The sequence below is a fragment of the Stereum hirsutum genome, assembly GCF_000264905.1.
Source record: "Stereum hirsutum FP-91666 SS1 unplaced genomic scaffold STEHIscaffold_8, whole genome shotgun sequence".
NCBI classification, from domain to species: domain Eukaryota; kingdom Fungi; phylum Basidiomycota; class Agaricomycetes; order Russulales; family Stereaceae; genus Stereum; species Stereum hirsutum.
The window spans coordinates 244,319-259,646 of NW_006763138.1; the positions used below are offsets into that span (position 1 = coordinate 244,319).

The window sequence follows — 15,328 nt, forward strand, 5'->3', positions numbered from 1 at the left end:
ACATAGCTACAACCATATACTTTTAAGATCTTGGCTAGTATGGCCCGACTGAAGTATTCACTGACGAATCATACCCCAGCCCAGCGAAACCATTCGCAGGATCAATGGACGTCCACCGAGTCGAACGCAGGGAATTCAACCTCACTCTCCCCAACGAACTGTGGATCCGCATACTCCGCCTTGCTACATTTGTTTGCGGCAGCCTAGACGTCGACCACGACGATCCCTTTGACCACGATGCTAACTTGTGGAATACTGCTATCGAAGAGCGAGTCGACACTATCTTCCCCGAGATCAGGCGCTCGAATGCGCGCAAGCTACGGTTCATGCTTGTTTGCAGACTGTGGCACGATATCGTGCAGCCTTTTCTCTACGAGACACTTCACATCGCGCGTGACAAGGACTGTGCCACATTGGCTCACACGCTGAAGAGCTCCATAATCGCTTCAGAATCTAGCGATGTTCCCCACAAACAGTCGTTGGGAGTGTGGACACGACGACTAGACTTATCGATGCCCCGCTTCGCTGCCCAGGATGTCGCGAAGTTCGCCCCCATCCTCGCTTGTTTGCCTAATCTCGAGATTTTGACGATCAATCAAAACCAACCGAGAACTCGCCTCTGTGCAGAATTATGGGAGCTGCTCACCCTCACCTGCGGCAAGTCATTGTTGCGATTGAATTCCAACAACCCAGAATTCTTTCGTTGGCATGCGGAAAGTGATCGCGGCTCGGCACAGGTCGGATTTTCCCAGACAGCCAACCGTCTGAGGACAGTGAACCAAGGTCTATGCTTTACTACCGAGAGAGGCTGTGTGTTTTGTTCGCACAGTCTTCGCCGACTGGCGTCGTGCCTAACTATTCCCACCTTACCCACCCACTGCTCTTGCCCGAAAGACCGTAGCAGTCCTCCTTACCCTGCCCTCACCACCGCTTGTATAAATGCTTTCACTTCACGCGGAAAGCCCATCATGATCGACCTCTTAGCTGTACAAGGTGCTACTTTGACCACACTCGTTTTGCCATATATCCATGCATCGAGGCATCCCACGCTCCTAGATGGTATGGGGCTGGAAAATTGCCCAAATCTTACTCGTGCCATCGTTGGAATACACTGGGCAAAAGATCACAACGAACATTCATATGCGGAGGACGCTCGTCGCTTCGCTCGCCACTTTGCTCATAACATCCCCCCCACCCTCACCCACCTCGGCATCATCCTCAGCAATCACAGTAATGATATAGCCTATAGTCTTCGCAGGACGAAGCGGCTCACCCCAGAGGACATGATTTGCTGGCTCGCCAGTTCTGAATTAGAGAAACGTCCTGCGCCCCTTGGGCTCAAACTTGTACGCTTCTTTGATCCGGAGAGCTTCCCGCTCTCACCGCACAGACATCGGACACCAGACCTTGAAAAGGCCGACTCACGGTTTGGTGTCGCCCTCCAGTACCTGGAGAAACACGGCATTCGCGTAGAAGGGTTTGATGGACAAGAAATCAAGTGTATTGATTAACTGGGCTTTCGGTGAGTGGGTGGGCCAAGTCGCTTCCCTAAAAGATGTGCTAACTTCGTCCCCGATGGCAGACTTAGAAATGACCAACATCTCTTCAGAGTCGTGGAGGTTCGCCTTAAGAGGCATTATTGTGCGAAGCGCGTGGCTCGAAAATTCGGTCTTTTTCATGAGGTTAGGTGAATGTACTAGTATCAGACAGTCGAAGACATCTGGATTATGTCGACATTGTTTCGTTCTCATGCTCGTGTGTTTATGCAGGCTGTCGTGCTCAATCGTCCAAGGGTCAAGATATATGATCCCCTAACATGCAATTATTGAATATAGGGTCAAACTGTGACAGTCTCATCGTCTTGTAAAACACGTCCGGATCCTACAATTGATATCTCCAAAGAATATGTCTATCTCCCAACTCCACTGCCTTCTCTGGACTGGTACTTTCATCCCACCCTTCTCCATCAGAGATCTCCCTCTCCCTCCTACGATTTTCGCGGCTCATCCACGCCCACAGCACACTTGCAATGACGATCGCAAACACCAAATACCCAATGCTGATGATGTGCGGTTTGCGGAACTGATGGCCAGAGAAGGACGGGCGGTAGAGTAGGACGCCCGTCACGGCGCCGAGGTCGCCTATACCGATTTGCATCGCGACGCCGGTGGCGCGTTTGGTTTGGCCCGATATGTTTTCGGATGGCCAGCTGGGAAGACGATTGCAGGATGAGTGAGTTGATTGTCGTAGCAGTGAAGAGGCTGCGTACCTGAGTAGTAGTGCGTTGCCAACATATACGCCGAGCGTAGCTAGATGGACGCCGAAGTATTGGGCTCCCGCTATTCCATGGATGATATAGCTTGTAGTTTCTCGGAGTGAGGAAAGTCATGACTCACGCGTATCCGATGCGCTAATAAGAATAATATAGCCTACCAATGCAATATATGTGTTACAGTCACGAAGAACATAGTTACGGCGTGAGCGATAACCTGCTACACTTACCGATGATAGCCACGCCAGCGCTGCCAACGATATAGGGAGCACGCAGCCGGGTCTTCGCAGAGTGCCAGGCGGCCATCCATATTCCAAGACTGGCCACTGCATATGGCGGTACGGTCAGCCTATGAAAATTCTTCAGCATAAGCTCGCCGAGTAGTAAAAAGAGAGATCAGCTTACAGCTGTGCTTGCCAGGACGCAAAGCCTAGTCCGGCAATAATCGTCGGCTGGAATTTGGTTTGAGCTCATCAAGAAGCCAGCACACTGTCGAGGACCAGCGAAGACTTACCAAGAACAAGCTTAAGGAGTATAGAGCAAAGGCATAGCCGTGGAAGAGGAGAGCATAACCCCAAACCAAAGGATCTGTCAGGGCTTGCACCACATACTTCCAAGCAAAAGTTTCCTTTGCTGCGGCATCCGAATCTGCTGCAAGCCTGGAGAGTAGTCGTTCTCTTTCGGATTCAGTGAGCTATAACAAACAGCCAACTAAGCTATCAACGGAAGATGAAGAGTATCAGACTCGAGCTCACGAATTTAGCTTTGTAGGCCCAGGTTGGTACGACAAAGAATGCTCCAATGGAGACGACAATGGTCAGGAGACCTTCTAGGATGAATATCCTGGCCATTCAACGGTTAATTGGCCGGAAATACGGGGTGTGTAGAGAGTGCGACACACCAAGCCCAGCCTCTTTTTCCTCCGATGCCATCCATCTTGCCAATCGCGAACGCTAGTATACCTGGAGGACGACCGATCAGCATGACCCCTGTGTCCCACGGTCAATATTAGCCTGAACATACCACCGAATGCGCCTGCAAGAGCTGCCGCTCCAAAAAAGGTGGCCACACGCCAGTGCCTCTCGTGTCTGAGGATAAGTGTTAATTTTGATAGAAGTTCCAGTAAGTCGAAGATTGACAAACCTGCGATAGTACACGGAGAAGAGGTAGACGCATCCAGGGAACAGGCCGGCTTCCGTCACTCCAAGCAGAAACCGTATGCCAAGGAGGCTGGCCTGATTAGTGACCAGCCCTTGGCAGACGGAGACTATTCCCCAGACGAGAGTGAGGAGCGGGAGCCAGAATTGAGGGTTGAATCTCTTCAACCTAAGGTGGGTGCAAAAGTTCATTATGTATATGTCAGTACGTCAAATCGTGCAGACTGGTGTAGAAGAACATACACGATCTATGTGGAAGATATAACGGTAAGTGTTGGATGTAGTCGAAGGTGCGGTGACACGTACGTTTGAAGGGACTTCGAAGATCACGTAGCCGATGAAGTACAAGGCAAGACTGGTATTATACGCAGGCCCCGAAACACCGAGATCCTGAACGTAGACTGGTGTCAATTAGATCTTCATCGTGAATGCTCATCCTCCGCACCGTCGTAAGACCATCTAGTCTATAACATGCGCGTATGTGAAGTTAGCATCGTCGTCCGGATTAGAAAGCAACCTTGTCACTCACTTTGCGTTACCGATGTTTGATCTAAGTTATCTAGTAGGTGAAGTGTCCCATGAGCAGTAGACTGGATGAAGCTTACCTGTCCAAGAAACTCAGGAGATAAAGGATGGTCAATATAGGTAATAACCTTTTGAATCAATAGATATATCTTGGTCACTGTGAGTGAATAAAACATGGATATATCAACGAACCTTCCATCAATCTTTCGTAGGAGTCTCTTGTCCTCTTTGGAATCATAGTTGTCTCCTTCAGACAGACTACCACGAGAGGAGTTTATCCCTTCTTTGCGCTTCTCATTGGCCTCACCGGCATGACCAGCGTCAAGCGAGGCGCCTTCAGTTTTTTCGACTGAGCCTGACATCAGTGTCTAAGTACGTCAAGACCAGGGAGAAGATCAGGAGCGTAGTAGAAACAGAAAGAAGGGTCCCGAGGAGGCGCTTGAGCAAATCGGACCGCTCGAAGGCATAAATAATGTGCACCACCACATCAACTCGTCAGAGACGTAGCCGATCGCGACATTTGGGTGGTTCCCAGGATACCTTGAAATGACTGCTTTCGATCTGACGTATCCCAGGGTCTGCACTAGAAGGAGTAATCACGTCAGACACTGGGTTGCATTCGACACGAATCTGGGTGAGTACCGGCTACTACAGAGGCACGACGTACTTGAGACGAATGTTGAATCCTCTCGGCGACAACGATCCTTCTTATTTCGGGCGTGGGAATAACCGCATATGGGCCACCTTACACTCTTGACAGTCAATGATCAACCCAAGACAAACAAGTAGGGCAGACACGCAAAACTTCCTGAGTCTTGTATGGTTGTCCAACATGCAAATTTCTCTTGTGCACACTATTGAAGCAGACCGAACGACCGCTCATCATTAAAGCGCATGCCTAAGTTCAGAGAAGATAGAATGTCAACCAGGCCAGAACGTGAGGGAGAGCGGTTACTAAAAGATAGGTATAAAGTCCTGAACTCTGTCCTTCGCATCCTGCGCAATACACTCCGCAATCCACGTCAGATTCCTGATCTCCTGCTCCTTCAACTTGAAGTACGCATAGAACACGCCATACTGGAACTGCTGCAGGAACGCGAGCTTGTTCAGGTGCACCTCCGCCACGAAGAACTTGTCTTCCAATTGTGACGCCAGTCCCAGGTCTCCGTCCACGTCTCCGTTGGCACCGCCGTTGGACGACGAGGACGCTCCGTCGAAGAACGTGCGGTATTCCGGGATGGCTTCGGCTACGGAGCGGACTTGGTCGATGTCGTCTGCTTTGGCGAGGGAGTTGTTGCCCTCGGGGAATAGGCGACCGATGGTGGGGAAGAGACGGGCGCGTTGTTCTTTGGTGAGCTCAGTGCCGAAGGAGTTGATGGTGATGTTGATAGTCCGTCTGTCGGCCTCGAAGGAGAGAACACGAGTCATGACATCCGCCGTAGGCCCATCAATAGACTTGCAGAAGGAGTAGAAGTCCTCGAGGTAAGCCTTGTAGAGCGTGTTGCGGATGATTTCGATGTTGAGGTCATCGAGGTCAGCGGCGGAGATGCAGTCACGGAAGTACTCCGCTGTGGAAAGGCGTTAGATACCGAGATATGAAGGGCCGTGAATGAAGAGCAGAAACGTACCTAATGGCGTCTCAACAAGAACGGTCTGGTAGAGCTCCTCAACGTTCGTGGCGACGCAGAGCGCGGGCATAGTCTCGAACCAACCAAGTGGATGACACCGTTCCAGAAGTTCATGTGTGTCCCTCTCATGCAGCGTTCCGGTGATAAGCAGGATGACGTTGTCAATCATGTACCCATATCTATCATACCATACAAGGCAGCAAGAAACCGAAGAGTCAGTGGTGCCACACTAGGTAAGTTATGGAATGAAGGTAGACGCAACGCACGTAATGTAGTCCAGGAACTTGCTCAGAGGCTCGACGGCATTGGTCCTAATGAAGTTAAATTGGTCGACGAGAATCTGGGTGGCCTTCTCTGCAATGGTTGAGGTCGAGATGGGGAGGGGTTCGTTGGCGAGGAAGTTGCCATAGTCCGTCGCCGATAGTTGTGTCCGGAAATCTACAGAGCGACAGGGATCCAAATAGTAAAGCATATATAAGTTGTCAGAATACCACTGGTAAATGTGGACATAGACGAGACGAGACGCACCTTCAAGTGTATCGCACTGAGTGAGGTTGGAGTAGTGCCCCTGGTTGAGGATACCGGCCTTGTAGCCGCGAATAATCCCCTCCAGAAATCCAGTGTCAACCTATGCAGGCCATAGAATATTCGACTGAGCGTTCTGACGCGTAGAAAGCAGGACGTACGTTGAAGAATAGGGCCTCCATGGCGGTTACAAGTAAGGACTGCAGCGGCACCGCTGTCCGCGTTGGACCCCGCGCGAGCGCTTGCCGGATTGGGCAGCACCGCGTTCTTGCCATCGGCGTCAACGGCGTCCACCACATATTCTGTCCTCCCCATTGCTTTGAATCCTTTCTTTGGTCCCGCAATCATGTCTGAGCTCTGTCCGCCATACGCGCCATTCTTTGGCTTTGCTGGTGTTGCGTCTTCGGTATGTGCTACCTCTCCTGCATGCACTGTACAGTCGTGCTGACGTTCGTGTCACTGTTTCGTGTTGTAGATGATATTCAGCAGTAAGTTTATAGCAAGAGCATGTGTCTGGTAGCCCGCTAAGCACTCCGAAATTTAGCTGTGGGTGCTGCGTATGGAACGTCGAAGGCAGGTATTGGTATTGCTGGGCTTGGACAGTTCAGACCAGAGTTGATCATGAAGGTGCGTCCTGCAGTGATAATGCCTCTAGCTCGCAACTTATACAACAATGCATTGGACAACATGTGTCTAGTCTCTCATTCCTGTGGTCATGTCCGGTATCATTGCCGTCTATGGTCTCGTAGTGTCTGTACTCATCGCGGGTGGTCGTAAGTTCCTCTATCCTCGAGACCTTTCGAAAGGTCTTCGAACGTCCTCGGCTTACGACCTTCGCGTCATCTTCTAGTTGACCCAGCGAAGGACTATACCCTCTTTGCTGGATTCATTCATCTCGGGGCAGGTCTTGCATGCGGTTTCACAGGTCTTGCTGCTGGGTACGCAATCGGTATCGTAGGAGACACGGTACGTTTGTTCGACTCATTGGAATTGGTGGGGATTGTTCTAACGCTCTACGTACCTGCCGCGTCTACTGTTGTCTTCCCTTCTACAGTGTGTGCGGGCCTATGTTTACGAGTCTCGAGTATTCGTGTCCATGGTCCTTATTCTCATCTTTGCTGAGGTTCTGGGTCTATATGGGTGAGTTCTGACTATCATATGGTCTATTGTCTGACCTGCCTTCTTTTCTCTGCACATTGCATATCGCGTTGCTGGACGTGACGCTGACATACCCCCTTGAACGCTTTGTGGCGCTAGGTTGATCGTGGCCCTCATTATGAACTCAAAAGCGACAGAATCGACGTGTTCATGATATCACCTCCTTATCCTCGCCCTCATCCCTCCATACCTTCATTCTCACTCAACGAACCCCAGACAACCACGCAGTAATCCAATGTACGGACTGCATATGGATACTTTGAGCCAGATGTATATATTCTCCGCGGTGTTCACATGGAACGCTCTAATTGCAACATACTTCGGTCTAGGATGCAGCCATAGTATTGGTATGCTGCGCGAGTAATAGAGCGATACAAAGGTACATGGTCCAAAAAAAAACAAGATAGAAGGGCTGAGGTGGCGCAAGATCAACAAGCTGGACAAATGGGGGAGTCGGTGGTGCTGGTCGAATAGACATTGAGATGCGGCTTCGTGCTGCTGCAGGGTCTTGTAATAAATTAGAGGTTTGGGGAAACGGTCTGTTGAACGCGACAGAGTGCAGAAGGATAACGAGGTGACTCAGTCTCGTCGGCCCCTCCTGCTGCTTTCGGCTGCTCCAGCAGAGGATACACTCGACGTGCGTCTGCGACGAGGAAGCCGACGTTTACTGTCCCTTTCACGAGAGCGAGAACCGCTGCTGTCGCTATCCTTGCTATCCGAACCAGAGTCTGAACCAGAGCCTGAATCTGAATCCGAGTCCGAGCTCGAGTCGGAGTCGGAGTCTGAGTTGGAGGATGAGGATTTTGAATCACTATGTGCGACATAGGATGTCAGAGATGGATCCTTCGACGAAGGGGGTGATGTAGATGCGTACCGCTTGGCGCGTTTGGAGGAGCGCTTGCTCGTTTCTTTCTCTCGTTCTTTCTCCTTTGCCTCCAGAATCTTGTTAGCTGTTCCAGACCTGTACCACATAAGTCACCGAAGCCACATCATCAGCAATCCTTTCGTATGGCCAATAGCAGAGCATCGCGCCGGCTTTCGATACAAAATGGTACGCACTTGGTCTTGAACTCCTCAGGGACCTGCACACTCGGTTCTCCATCCTTCCTCAACTTCGCTAGGACACTAGGCTTCTCCAGTTGTTTGGTACGAGATGGACGAGAGACATAGGGACGAGAGGATTTGCATTCGTAGGTGAAGTGGCCTGTGGGGAAGATGACGATGTGTTTAGTCCGTGTGCGCTAATTTATCCTTGCGAGATGGTGTGAGAGCTGTGCTAAACACGAACCTGTATCGAGACATTTCTGGCATATTGTGGTGGCAGATGGACGAGGGGTGTTGGCGCCACGACGATGAGGGGCGAACTTGGACATGGTGGTGGTTCAGTGCAGCGTGTGCAGCGTTCTGAGTCTCTGTGGCGGTGAGTGTGAGCGGTTACGTCAGCCACGAGAGCAGAAAGTGTGGCGTCGCCTCTTCAACCAGCGAGTCAACCACGATCATCATGACCACTCTCAGTTTCCCGTGTATAAATATCATGCTGGCATCTTATATCTACGACTTTTACTCCCAGCCTGGTCTAAAGCACTCACCCTTCGTTGCTCTTTCAGCCACCGTACAATGGGCGGCAAAGCTCTCCTCGCCCTCCTCCCGCACGCCACATTTCCCCGTCTCTCTCCTGCGCTCTACAACGCCATAAAATCACATCTACACGCACGGCTCTCTCCCCTCTTCGACAGGGTTACTATCCCCCATGAGGCACCAGAAAAACTTGACCATGGGGACATCGATTTCATTGTAGCTTCTCCTCAGCCAGGTTTAAAGCATCACGACGTTGAGCGTGCCCTCGGGACGACGTCGCAGCATAGTATACCTAGTCCTGAGGTGGGCGCAGGGACGAGTCATTTTGCTCTGTCGCTAGCTTTACTGGAGCGGGAGCTTGGCTTTGTTGAGGATGGTGCTAGCCATATCATACCTCACGAAGATTCCAGCCTTGTTACAAAGGCAGATGTGGACGGACGATACGTCCAAGTGGATGTGCATCTCTGTCCTGACGTAGAAGACTTCGAGCGCGTCGTCTTCTTTCATGGGTATGGTGATCTTGGTATGATTATGGGCGCTCTGGCGAGGAGCGTTGGCCTGCAGCTTGGCTCTAAAGGACTCAAGGTACGGACGGTCACCAGAGTATCAATTCTCTAAGATCTCCTCGCTGATTTCTCTCGTGTGTTGACCTTAGATTTCTTCGCCCGCCCTTGCACCCACATTCTCCACGTCGTTCCAGCTCTCATCGACCTTTCGTCCAATTCTTGCCTTCTTCGGACTCTCCCTTGCTCGATGGGAACAAGGCTTCGAGACCCAGATCTCCGCGTTCGAATGGATTGCCACTTCGCCATTCTATGATCCTCGCAGGATCGCTTCGCGCGACTCAGACAATCCGTCACGGGAGAGAAGCCTTCGTGACAGAAAAATCTATCAAGCGTTTTGGGCGTGGAACGAGTCGCAGGCTCGGCCACAAAGTCCTCATTCCGGGTTCATGTCTTCGGTTGATGGCGATGGCGAGGTTATGTTACAACCTGAAGAACGATCCACTTTTGTAGCAGGCGTGCACGAGGAAGCTCTGGTCTACTTCGGTAGGAAAGCTGAGCATGACGAGTTAATGGAGCGGAACCAAAGGCGAATCAAGTTCAAGAAAGCCTGGAACGGGACGAATGTGGGTGAGTGGACTGGGTGGTATGGATCCGATGTTGGGAGGGTGATGAAGCTTGTTAGAGAATGGGTGGGAGGTGAGGAGGTTATGATGAGTGAGAAGATGGGGGAGGAGCGGTTGAAGGAGATGGTTTTGTTGGCGAAGGTCGAGGTGGAGAGGCGGAAGACTTTGGATAAAGAGGCGTTACCTGAGTAGAGAAAGTTGAATGGTATTCCCGAAGGACTCGGAGATTCCGCCTCTGCGAACTGTCTTGAGGACCACTTTTGCTAAGCACGGTTTTGATTAGGGCGTATATCTCATTCTTATTTGGTCAGTTCAAGTCGTTCTGTGATGCTTGTCTTCTAACCACCTACACACTTAAATGAACAGTTGTTGTAGGTATAGGCTACCACAACCTTAAGGTAAGTTATATTTCTATGACCCACCCTAATCCGAAGACCAGCGGACATAGTGCTTGCATATGTTCCTTTGATTCCCTCCTTCAATTACTATAGCAAAGTCATAAGTGTCCTTCAGCTGACCTGTAGCTATTCTTCGTTAGGATTTGCATCTACAGAGCCCCCATGGTACTGGAGTACAATATTGACAAACTTGAGCTTACCATCACACCTGTCGGTGCCGGATTTATACATGACTCTTTGTCTTATTTCAAACTTCCAAGCGTTGTTCGGTATGTACATCTGACTCATGCGTATTCTGCCTCCTGTACGAGAATCACATAGAAGATGAAGCTGCACGAGCAACTTCACATGTCGTAAAGTTGACAACGACGGGAGTAACGGAATGCGATGTCGGCGTTCGTTGGCCATGGGAAGCCCGCAAGGGATTACAGCACCGAACCCAGCCCTATATAAACGCATCATTCGAGCGGTGCCCATTCTCTTCAGTCCTTTCTTCCTAACCACTTGGACGATCTCTTTGGCAACTCCGGTACCCAACTCAGCATATCAACTGTCCAGTTTCTCCTATTGCTAAACTAGTCACTGGTGTCATGGCAGAGCAACCTTTTCAGGTCAACGTGTCAGACGCAGATATCCAGCTTCTTCACAACAAACTGGAGCTTCATCGTTTTCCTGACGAGCTAGAGGACGCAGGATGGGATTATGGAGCACCGCTATCAGACATCAAACGTCTTGTCGCTAGGTGGAAAGACGGCTACGACTGGAAGAAGTTTGAGGCCAAGCTCAATCAATTCCCCATGTTCACTCGCGACATTGCGGTCGAGGGGCATGACACGCTGAACATCCACTATATCCATCAAAAGTCGACCGTGGCGGGGGCTATCCCTCTTCTATTCGTTCACGGGTGTAAGTCACAGCCATTTCACTTTTAGCCATCTCGCCGAATTGATATTGATGAAAGCCTCTACTTATTTCATATCGACAGGGCCAGGCAGTATCATCGAGGCTCTCAAAATTATACCCATTTTGACAGCGTCGCAACCCGACCAGCCAAGTTTTCATTTGGTTGCTTTCAGTCTTCCGGGCTATGGCTGGTCGGAAGCACCGCACAAGAAAGGGTTCGCCGGCGAATGCTATGCGGAGGTTCATTTTCTTCGTTTATGTCCTGCATACTTCGTAGAACAGGTCTAAATGGATTATTCTGTGTTATAGATTGGCCACAAGTTGATGCTTTCTCTTGGGTACGAGGAGTATGTGACGCAAGGGGGAGACTGGGGCAGTTTGGTACGCTGAGCATCCACATTGGAGCATGTCTGGGATATATTGATGTCGTTATTCATCAGATCACTCGCATCATGGCCAGCAAATATGGGCATAAGCATGTCAAAGCTTGGCACACGAACGTAGCGATGTACGTTTTGACGCCACAAATCATTTATGAGATGCTTACAATAAAAATTTGCCAGAGGATCGCCTCCAAAACTCCTATCAAGCCCTTACCAGTTCTTCGTCCACCTCCTTACGCCGTACTCCGAGGAGCTTTACAACGTACCCAGCACCTCGTGGCTACAGGACAAGGCTACTTCCACGAGCAGTCGACTCAGCCACAGACGATCGGATACTCTCTCGCCGACTCTCCTGTCGGCCTGCTGGCATGGATCTACGAGAAGCTGGTCGTCTGGACAGATGCGTATGATTGGGAAGACGACGAAGGTGCGGTTGGTTTAGACATATACACTGGCGAATATGATCAATGACCGTGAGGGATGCTGCAGTCTTGGATTGGATCTCGATCTACTGGTTCTCCCGCGCCGGACCTGCTGCGTCTGTTCGCATTTACTACGAGATAGTCAAGACTGGATTTCTGGGGTCGCTGCCACCATATATATCCATCCCTACCGGCCTCTCATACTTCCCGCAAGAGTTAATACAGTCTCCCAAAAGGTAAGCCTATGCATATACGGCGGAGTGTCATGATTTTCTGATTTCTTGGTGTGACCTTTTTCAAGCTGGGTCCGCGCTGGGAGCAATGTCGTCTTCGAGTCCTCCCACAAGCGCGGGGGCCATTTTGCTGCGTACGAACGACCGGAGGACTTGGCGGGAGACCTACGGAAGATGTATGCGAAGGGTGGCCCTGCTTATAAGGCAGTACCTGCAAAGAGTGGTTATGAGAACTAGACGGCCCGAGCGCGCTAGTGATGATTTGTGACCAAAGAAAAAAACAGACGCAAGGGTCCTCCATTGCCTGTTGTACAACTGTCCTCTTGATATAGGTGCAGTACGATCTTCAGGATGTGTATCAGCTACCGTAACAAGTTCAGCATAGTATTTCATACACATCGGCCTGAAGCGTAGGAGAGACCATGATGATTCTGCAAAATGAGGAGATTATTACTGTGGCGTGTCCGCAAGCCTCGCGACCAGCTTCGCGCCACTGACTTTCCCAGACCTCAACTTCACCCTCTCCAATCCATCCGCAATACCAAGCAACCCATCCGGAAGCAACTCGACTTTACTCGGCTTCACATCACCATCCCTCAACATCCCCTCCAACGCAGCGTACAAACTCTTCCCGAGCCGCGCATCTCCTACCTGGTCATTAAACACACTCCCCAGCACGCCGATAATCTTACGCCCGTCCTTGTCCACGAAACCGTTCTCTCCGATGGACTTGGGCGGGTTGGGGTTTACGCCGATCAGAGTACCGGAAGGCGCGAGGATGGACCAACAGGCGAGTTGAGACTCCTCGAGCGCGATGCAGTCCCAGATGACCTTAATGGGAGCGGTCGTGATGGACGTGACGGCCTCAGCGAACGCGGGTCCATAGGGCACCTTGGTGTAGTCGATGGCATGGGTCGCGCCTGCGGCTTTGCAGTACGCTTCGTTGCGCGCGGAGGCGGTGGTGATAATGGGGCTGAAACCAGACAGCTTCGCGAGCTGAATAGCTGCGCCATTCAAGTCCAAGGTTAAGAATCATTAGCTTGAATCGCGAATGGGGATTACTCTAGTGTACGCACCATTCTGGCCAACGTTGCTTGCTCCTCCTATGACGATGATAGGTTCGTTGTGGTACTTATCCCTGCCACCCTCCCAGGGGGCAACGAGACCCGCTCCGCCATGAGCCTTCCTCGACTGGCCATAGAGTCCTATGGTTGCGACGCCAAGGCACATCGGAAGGGTCGAGGCTTGTTCAAGGGTAACATTAGAGGGAACCTGTAGCAAGCAAGCAGCGTCATGAGATGCGGGGGCGTGCAATGACAGAACAGAGGACGGGACGAACCTTGGCCGTCACAGATGCATCTGCGATCCCGAAGTCCTGGAAAGTATGCATCTCCAGAGTCGCGGAGTCGGCGATATACAGACTGTAGCAGATATTCGACCATGAGTCCCTGTGGTTCGAAGTGGATGAGGATTACGACGACTTACACCCTGTCACCTTTCGCGAACTTGGTGACGTCCTCGCCAACTTCCTCTACGATGCCAGCGCCGTCGTATCCACCGACGAAAGGGTAGGAAGGAACGAACATTCCCATCTTGTGCTGAAAGGTGTCGACCGGGTTCAAGGCGGCGGCAACTATCTTTTTGGTATGATACGCGTTAGCGTTGAATAATTGTGTGGACAAAAAATACGAAAGCGTACCTTGACCAAGAGTTGACCCTTTCCGGGTTTCAGAGTAGGGCGTGTCCCGAGGGCGATGGGAGCGCCTTTCGACTCGACAAGAAGTGCTCTGTGGGTGGCGGTAGACATGGTCGGTACAGTGGTAGTGTTCAAAGTTTAGAGGTGGATGTGAGTGTGCGTCCAAGGCTGTATTGGATGAGCCTTGATGTTGACACCATGGGGTTTAAGTACCCAGAGCGTATACCTGTTTCTGCGTACAGATGCGTGGATTAACAAGGGTGAACTTAGTTACCGGGACATCGGCCTAGCCTCGTAAGTATCGCGGAGTGAGCATCCTCACACCCATATCCACCCGATGGGCCAATGATAGGCTAAGGTGGCGAGTGTGGGCCACAGTGACGAGCTGCCTCATTTGGAGGATCCACCTCAGACCCGACGCTTTACCACATAAATCGCAAAGGGATACCTTCTATATCAGACCTGATAATGGTACTGGTTACGTGCACCCAGCGGTGTTCCATCAAGTCGGTATTTCCCGCCTGTGTCCCATCCATCCACTGGACGGACTGCGCTGTGCCATCAAGTATATATCACCCCTGATCCACATACTGTCCTTGATCTGTGAAGTGGCTTGTAAGTGAGAATGTCGCTGCTCAACATGTTCCTCTCACTCCGCCGCCTGGATATTATCATTATATGCGCGGAACGTATATTTCAGCATTTGCTCGGAGGAGTTGACATTGGGAGAGAAGAAGATAAACGTCAAAGCTCGTCTGCAGATGCGAGCAAAGGACGGTATCCACTTCAAACCCGTGGTACCGTGTGCAGGACGAGCCATGATATGGTGCACAAACATCGCCAGCAAAACAGCCGCCACCGCCACCGACCGTCTGTGTGACTGAGCTGTATATGGGACCTTGGCCTGTAGGTTGCCTCCACATCGATCATGAGCTCGACAGACCCTCCGCCCAAAGCGTCGACAGGTTTCCGCTTCAAAAGACTAGTGAAAGCAGCGCAATCCGCATGTTTGGAAACAATGCCTCCATGCAGTTCGATAACAAGCCTCGAATGCGGACAAGACGTTCGATGTCAATCATCGCGGTATACTAGACGTTTGCCAGAGATTTACTCTCCCAAGGTAAAGCAGGGATTTCGGAGCCCACGGGATGATAATATGACGCTTGACCAGGTAGGAAACCTCGCGAAGCAATTCGAATAGCCAAGAAGAAAACAAGGGTTCAAGACAAGACAGCCTAGGAGACAAATGTGGTCAGGGAAACATCTTGACTTTGCAGCCGAGTGCTGTTTCGCTAGGCAGGTGAGCATGTCCAAGTCTCTC

The 15,328-nt window shown here is 51.0% G+C and overlaps 8 protein-coding genes across 8 annotated transcripts; 3 read left to right on the forward strand and 5 right to left on the reverse strand.

Moving 5' to 3' along the window:
• Positions 1-1,306: 1,306 nt before the first annotated feature.
• On the reverse strand, positions 1,307-1,870 carry STEHIDRAFT_121827 (uncharacterized protein). Its single transcript, XM_007304688.1, has 2 exons — positions 1,583-1,870; positions 1,307-1,522 (listed from the first exon to the last, which is right to left on the reverse strand). Exons 1-2 carry the CDS (start codon positions 1,749-1,751, stop codon positions 1,422-1,424), a joined length of 270 nt encoding a protein of 89 aa, XP_007304750.1. The 5' UTR covers positions 1,752-1,870; the 3' UTR covers positions 1,307-1,421.
• Positions 1,871-1,881: 11 nt separating this feature from the next.
• Positions 1,882-4,084, reverse strand: STEHIDRAFT_58507 (MFS general substrate transporter; the record flags this gene model as incomplete). Its single annotated transcript, XM_007304549.1, has 13 exons — positions 1,882-2,209; positions 2,270-2,359; positions 2,499-2,621; positions 2,678-2,724; positions 2,787-2,966; positions 3,028-3,115; positions 3,174-3,234; positions 3,296-3,360; positions 3,416-3,591; positions 3,730-3,819; positions 3,875-3,893; positions 3,959-3,979; positions 4,035-4,084. Coding segments are annotated over 13 exons (1,338 nt in total), but the record flags the coding sequence as incomplete, so codon positions are not given.
• A 684-nt stretch (positions 4,085-4,768) lies between these two features.
• Positions 4,769-6,289, reverse strand: STEHIDRAFT_97994 (ATPase V0 complex subunit D; the record flags this gene model as incomplete). Its single annotated transcript, XM_007304689.1, has 5 exons — positions 4,769-5,522; positions 5,583-5,761; positions 5,849-6,020; positions 6,111-6,210; positions 6,269-6,289. 5 exons carry the CDS (start codon positions 6,287-6,289, stop codon positions 4,909-4,911), a joined length of 1,086 nt encoding a protein of 361 aa, XP_007304751.1. The 3' UTR covers positions 4,769-4,908.
• An 87-nt stretch (positions 6,290-6,376) lies between these two features.
• STEHIDRAFT_121828 (V-type ATPase) lies at positions 6,377-7,589 on the forward strand. The gene is made up of 7 exons (XM_007304690.1): positions 6,377-6,513; positions 6,583-6,595; positions 6,652-6,734; positions 6,805-6,880; positions 6,958-7,073; positions 7,162-7,247; positions 7,365-7,589. The coding sequence occupies exons 1-7, from the start codon at positions 6,454-6,456 to the stop codon at positions 7,417-7,419; spliced, it is 489 nt and encodes a 162-aa protein (XP_007304752.1). The 5' UTR covers positions 6,377-6,453; the 3' UTR covers positions 7,420-7,589.
• Positions 7,590-7,619: 30 nt separating this feature from the next.
• Positions 7,620-8,638, reverse strand: STEHIDRAFT_79837 (uncharacterized protein; the record flags this gene model as incomplete). Its single annotated transcript, XM_007304602.1, has 4 exons — positions 7,620-8,076; positions 8,140-8,226; positions 8,325-8,469; positions 8,554-8,638. 4 exons carry the CDS (start codon positions 8,636-8,638, stop codon positions 7,845-7,847), a joined length of 549 nt encoding a protein of 182 aa, XP_007304664.1. The 3' UTR covers positions 7,620-7,844.
• A 244-nt stretch (positions 8,639-8,882) lies between these two features.
• On the forward strand, positions 8,883-10,164 carry STEHIDRAFT_98001 (uncharacterized protein; the record flags this gene model as incomplete). The annotated part of the gene is made up of 2 exons (XM_007304691.1): positions 8,883-9,428; positions 9,499-10,164. The coding sequence occupies 2 exons, from the start codon at positions 8,883-8,885 to the stop codon at positions 10,162-10,164; spliced, it is 1,212 nt and encodes a 403-aa protein (XP_007304753.1).
• Positions 10,165-10,960: 796 nt separating this feature from the next.
• On the forward strand, positions 10,961-12,548 carry STEHIDRAFT_111431 (alpha/beta-hydrolase; the record flags this gene model as incomplete). The annotated part of the gene is made up of 7 exons (XM_007304692.1): positions 10,961-11,276; positions 11,356-11,513; positions 11,583-11,654; positions 11,714-11,781; positions 11,839-12,083; positions 12,146-12,314; positions 12,380-12,548. The coding sequence occupies 7 exons, from the start codon at positions 10,961-10,963 to the stop codon at positions 12,546-12,548; spliced, it is 1,197 nt and encodes a 398-aa protein (XP_007304754.1).
• Positions 12,549-12,729: 181 nt separating this feature from the next.
• On the reverse strand, positions 12,730-14,118 carry STEHIDRAFT_168884 (GroES-like protein; the record flags this gene model as incomplete). Its single annotated transcript, XM_007304693.1, has 5 exons — positions 12,730-13,315; positions 13,388-13,583; positions 13,651-13,732; positions 13,797-13,948; positions 14,011-14,118. The coding sequence occupies 5 exons, from the start codon at positions 14,116-14,118 to the stop codon at positions 12,762-12,764; spliced, it is 1,092 nt and encodes a 363-aa protein (XP_007304755.1). The 3' UTR covers positions 12,730-12,761.
• Positions 14,119-15,328: the final 1,210 nt, after the last annotated feature.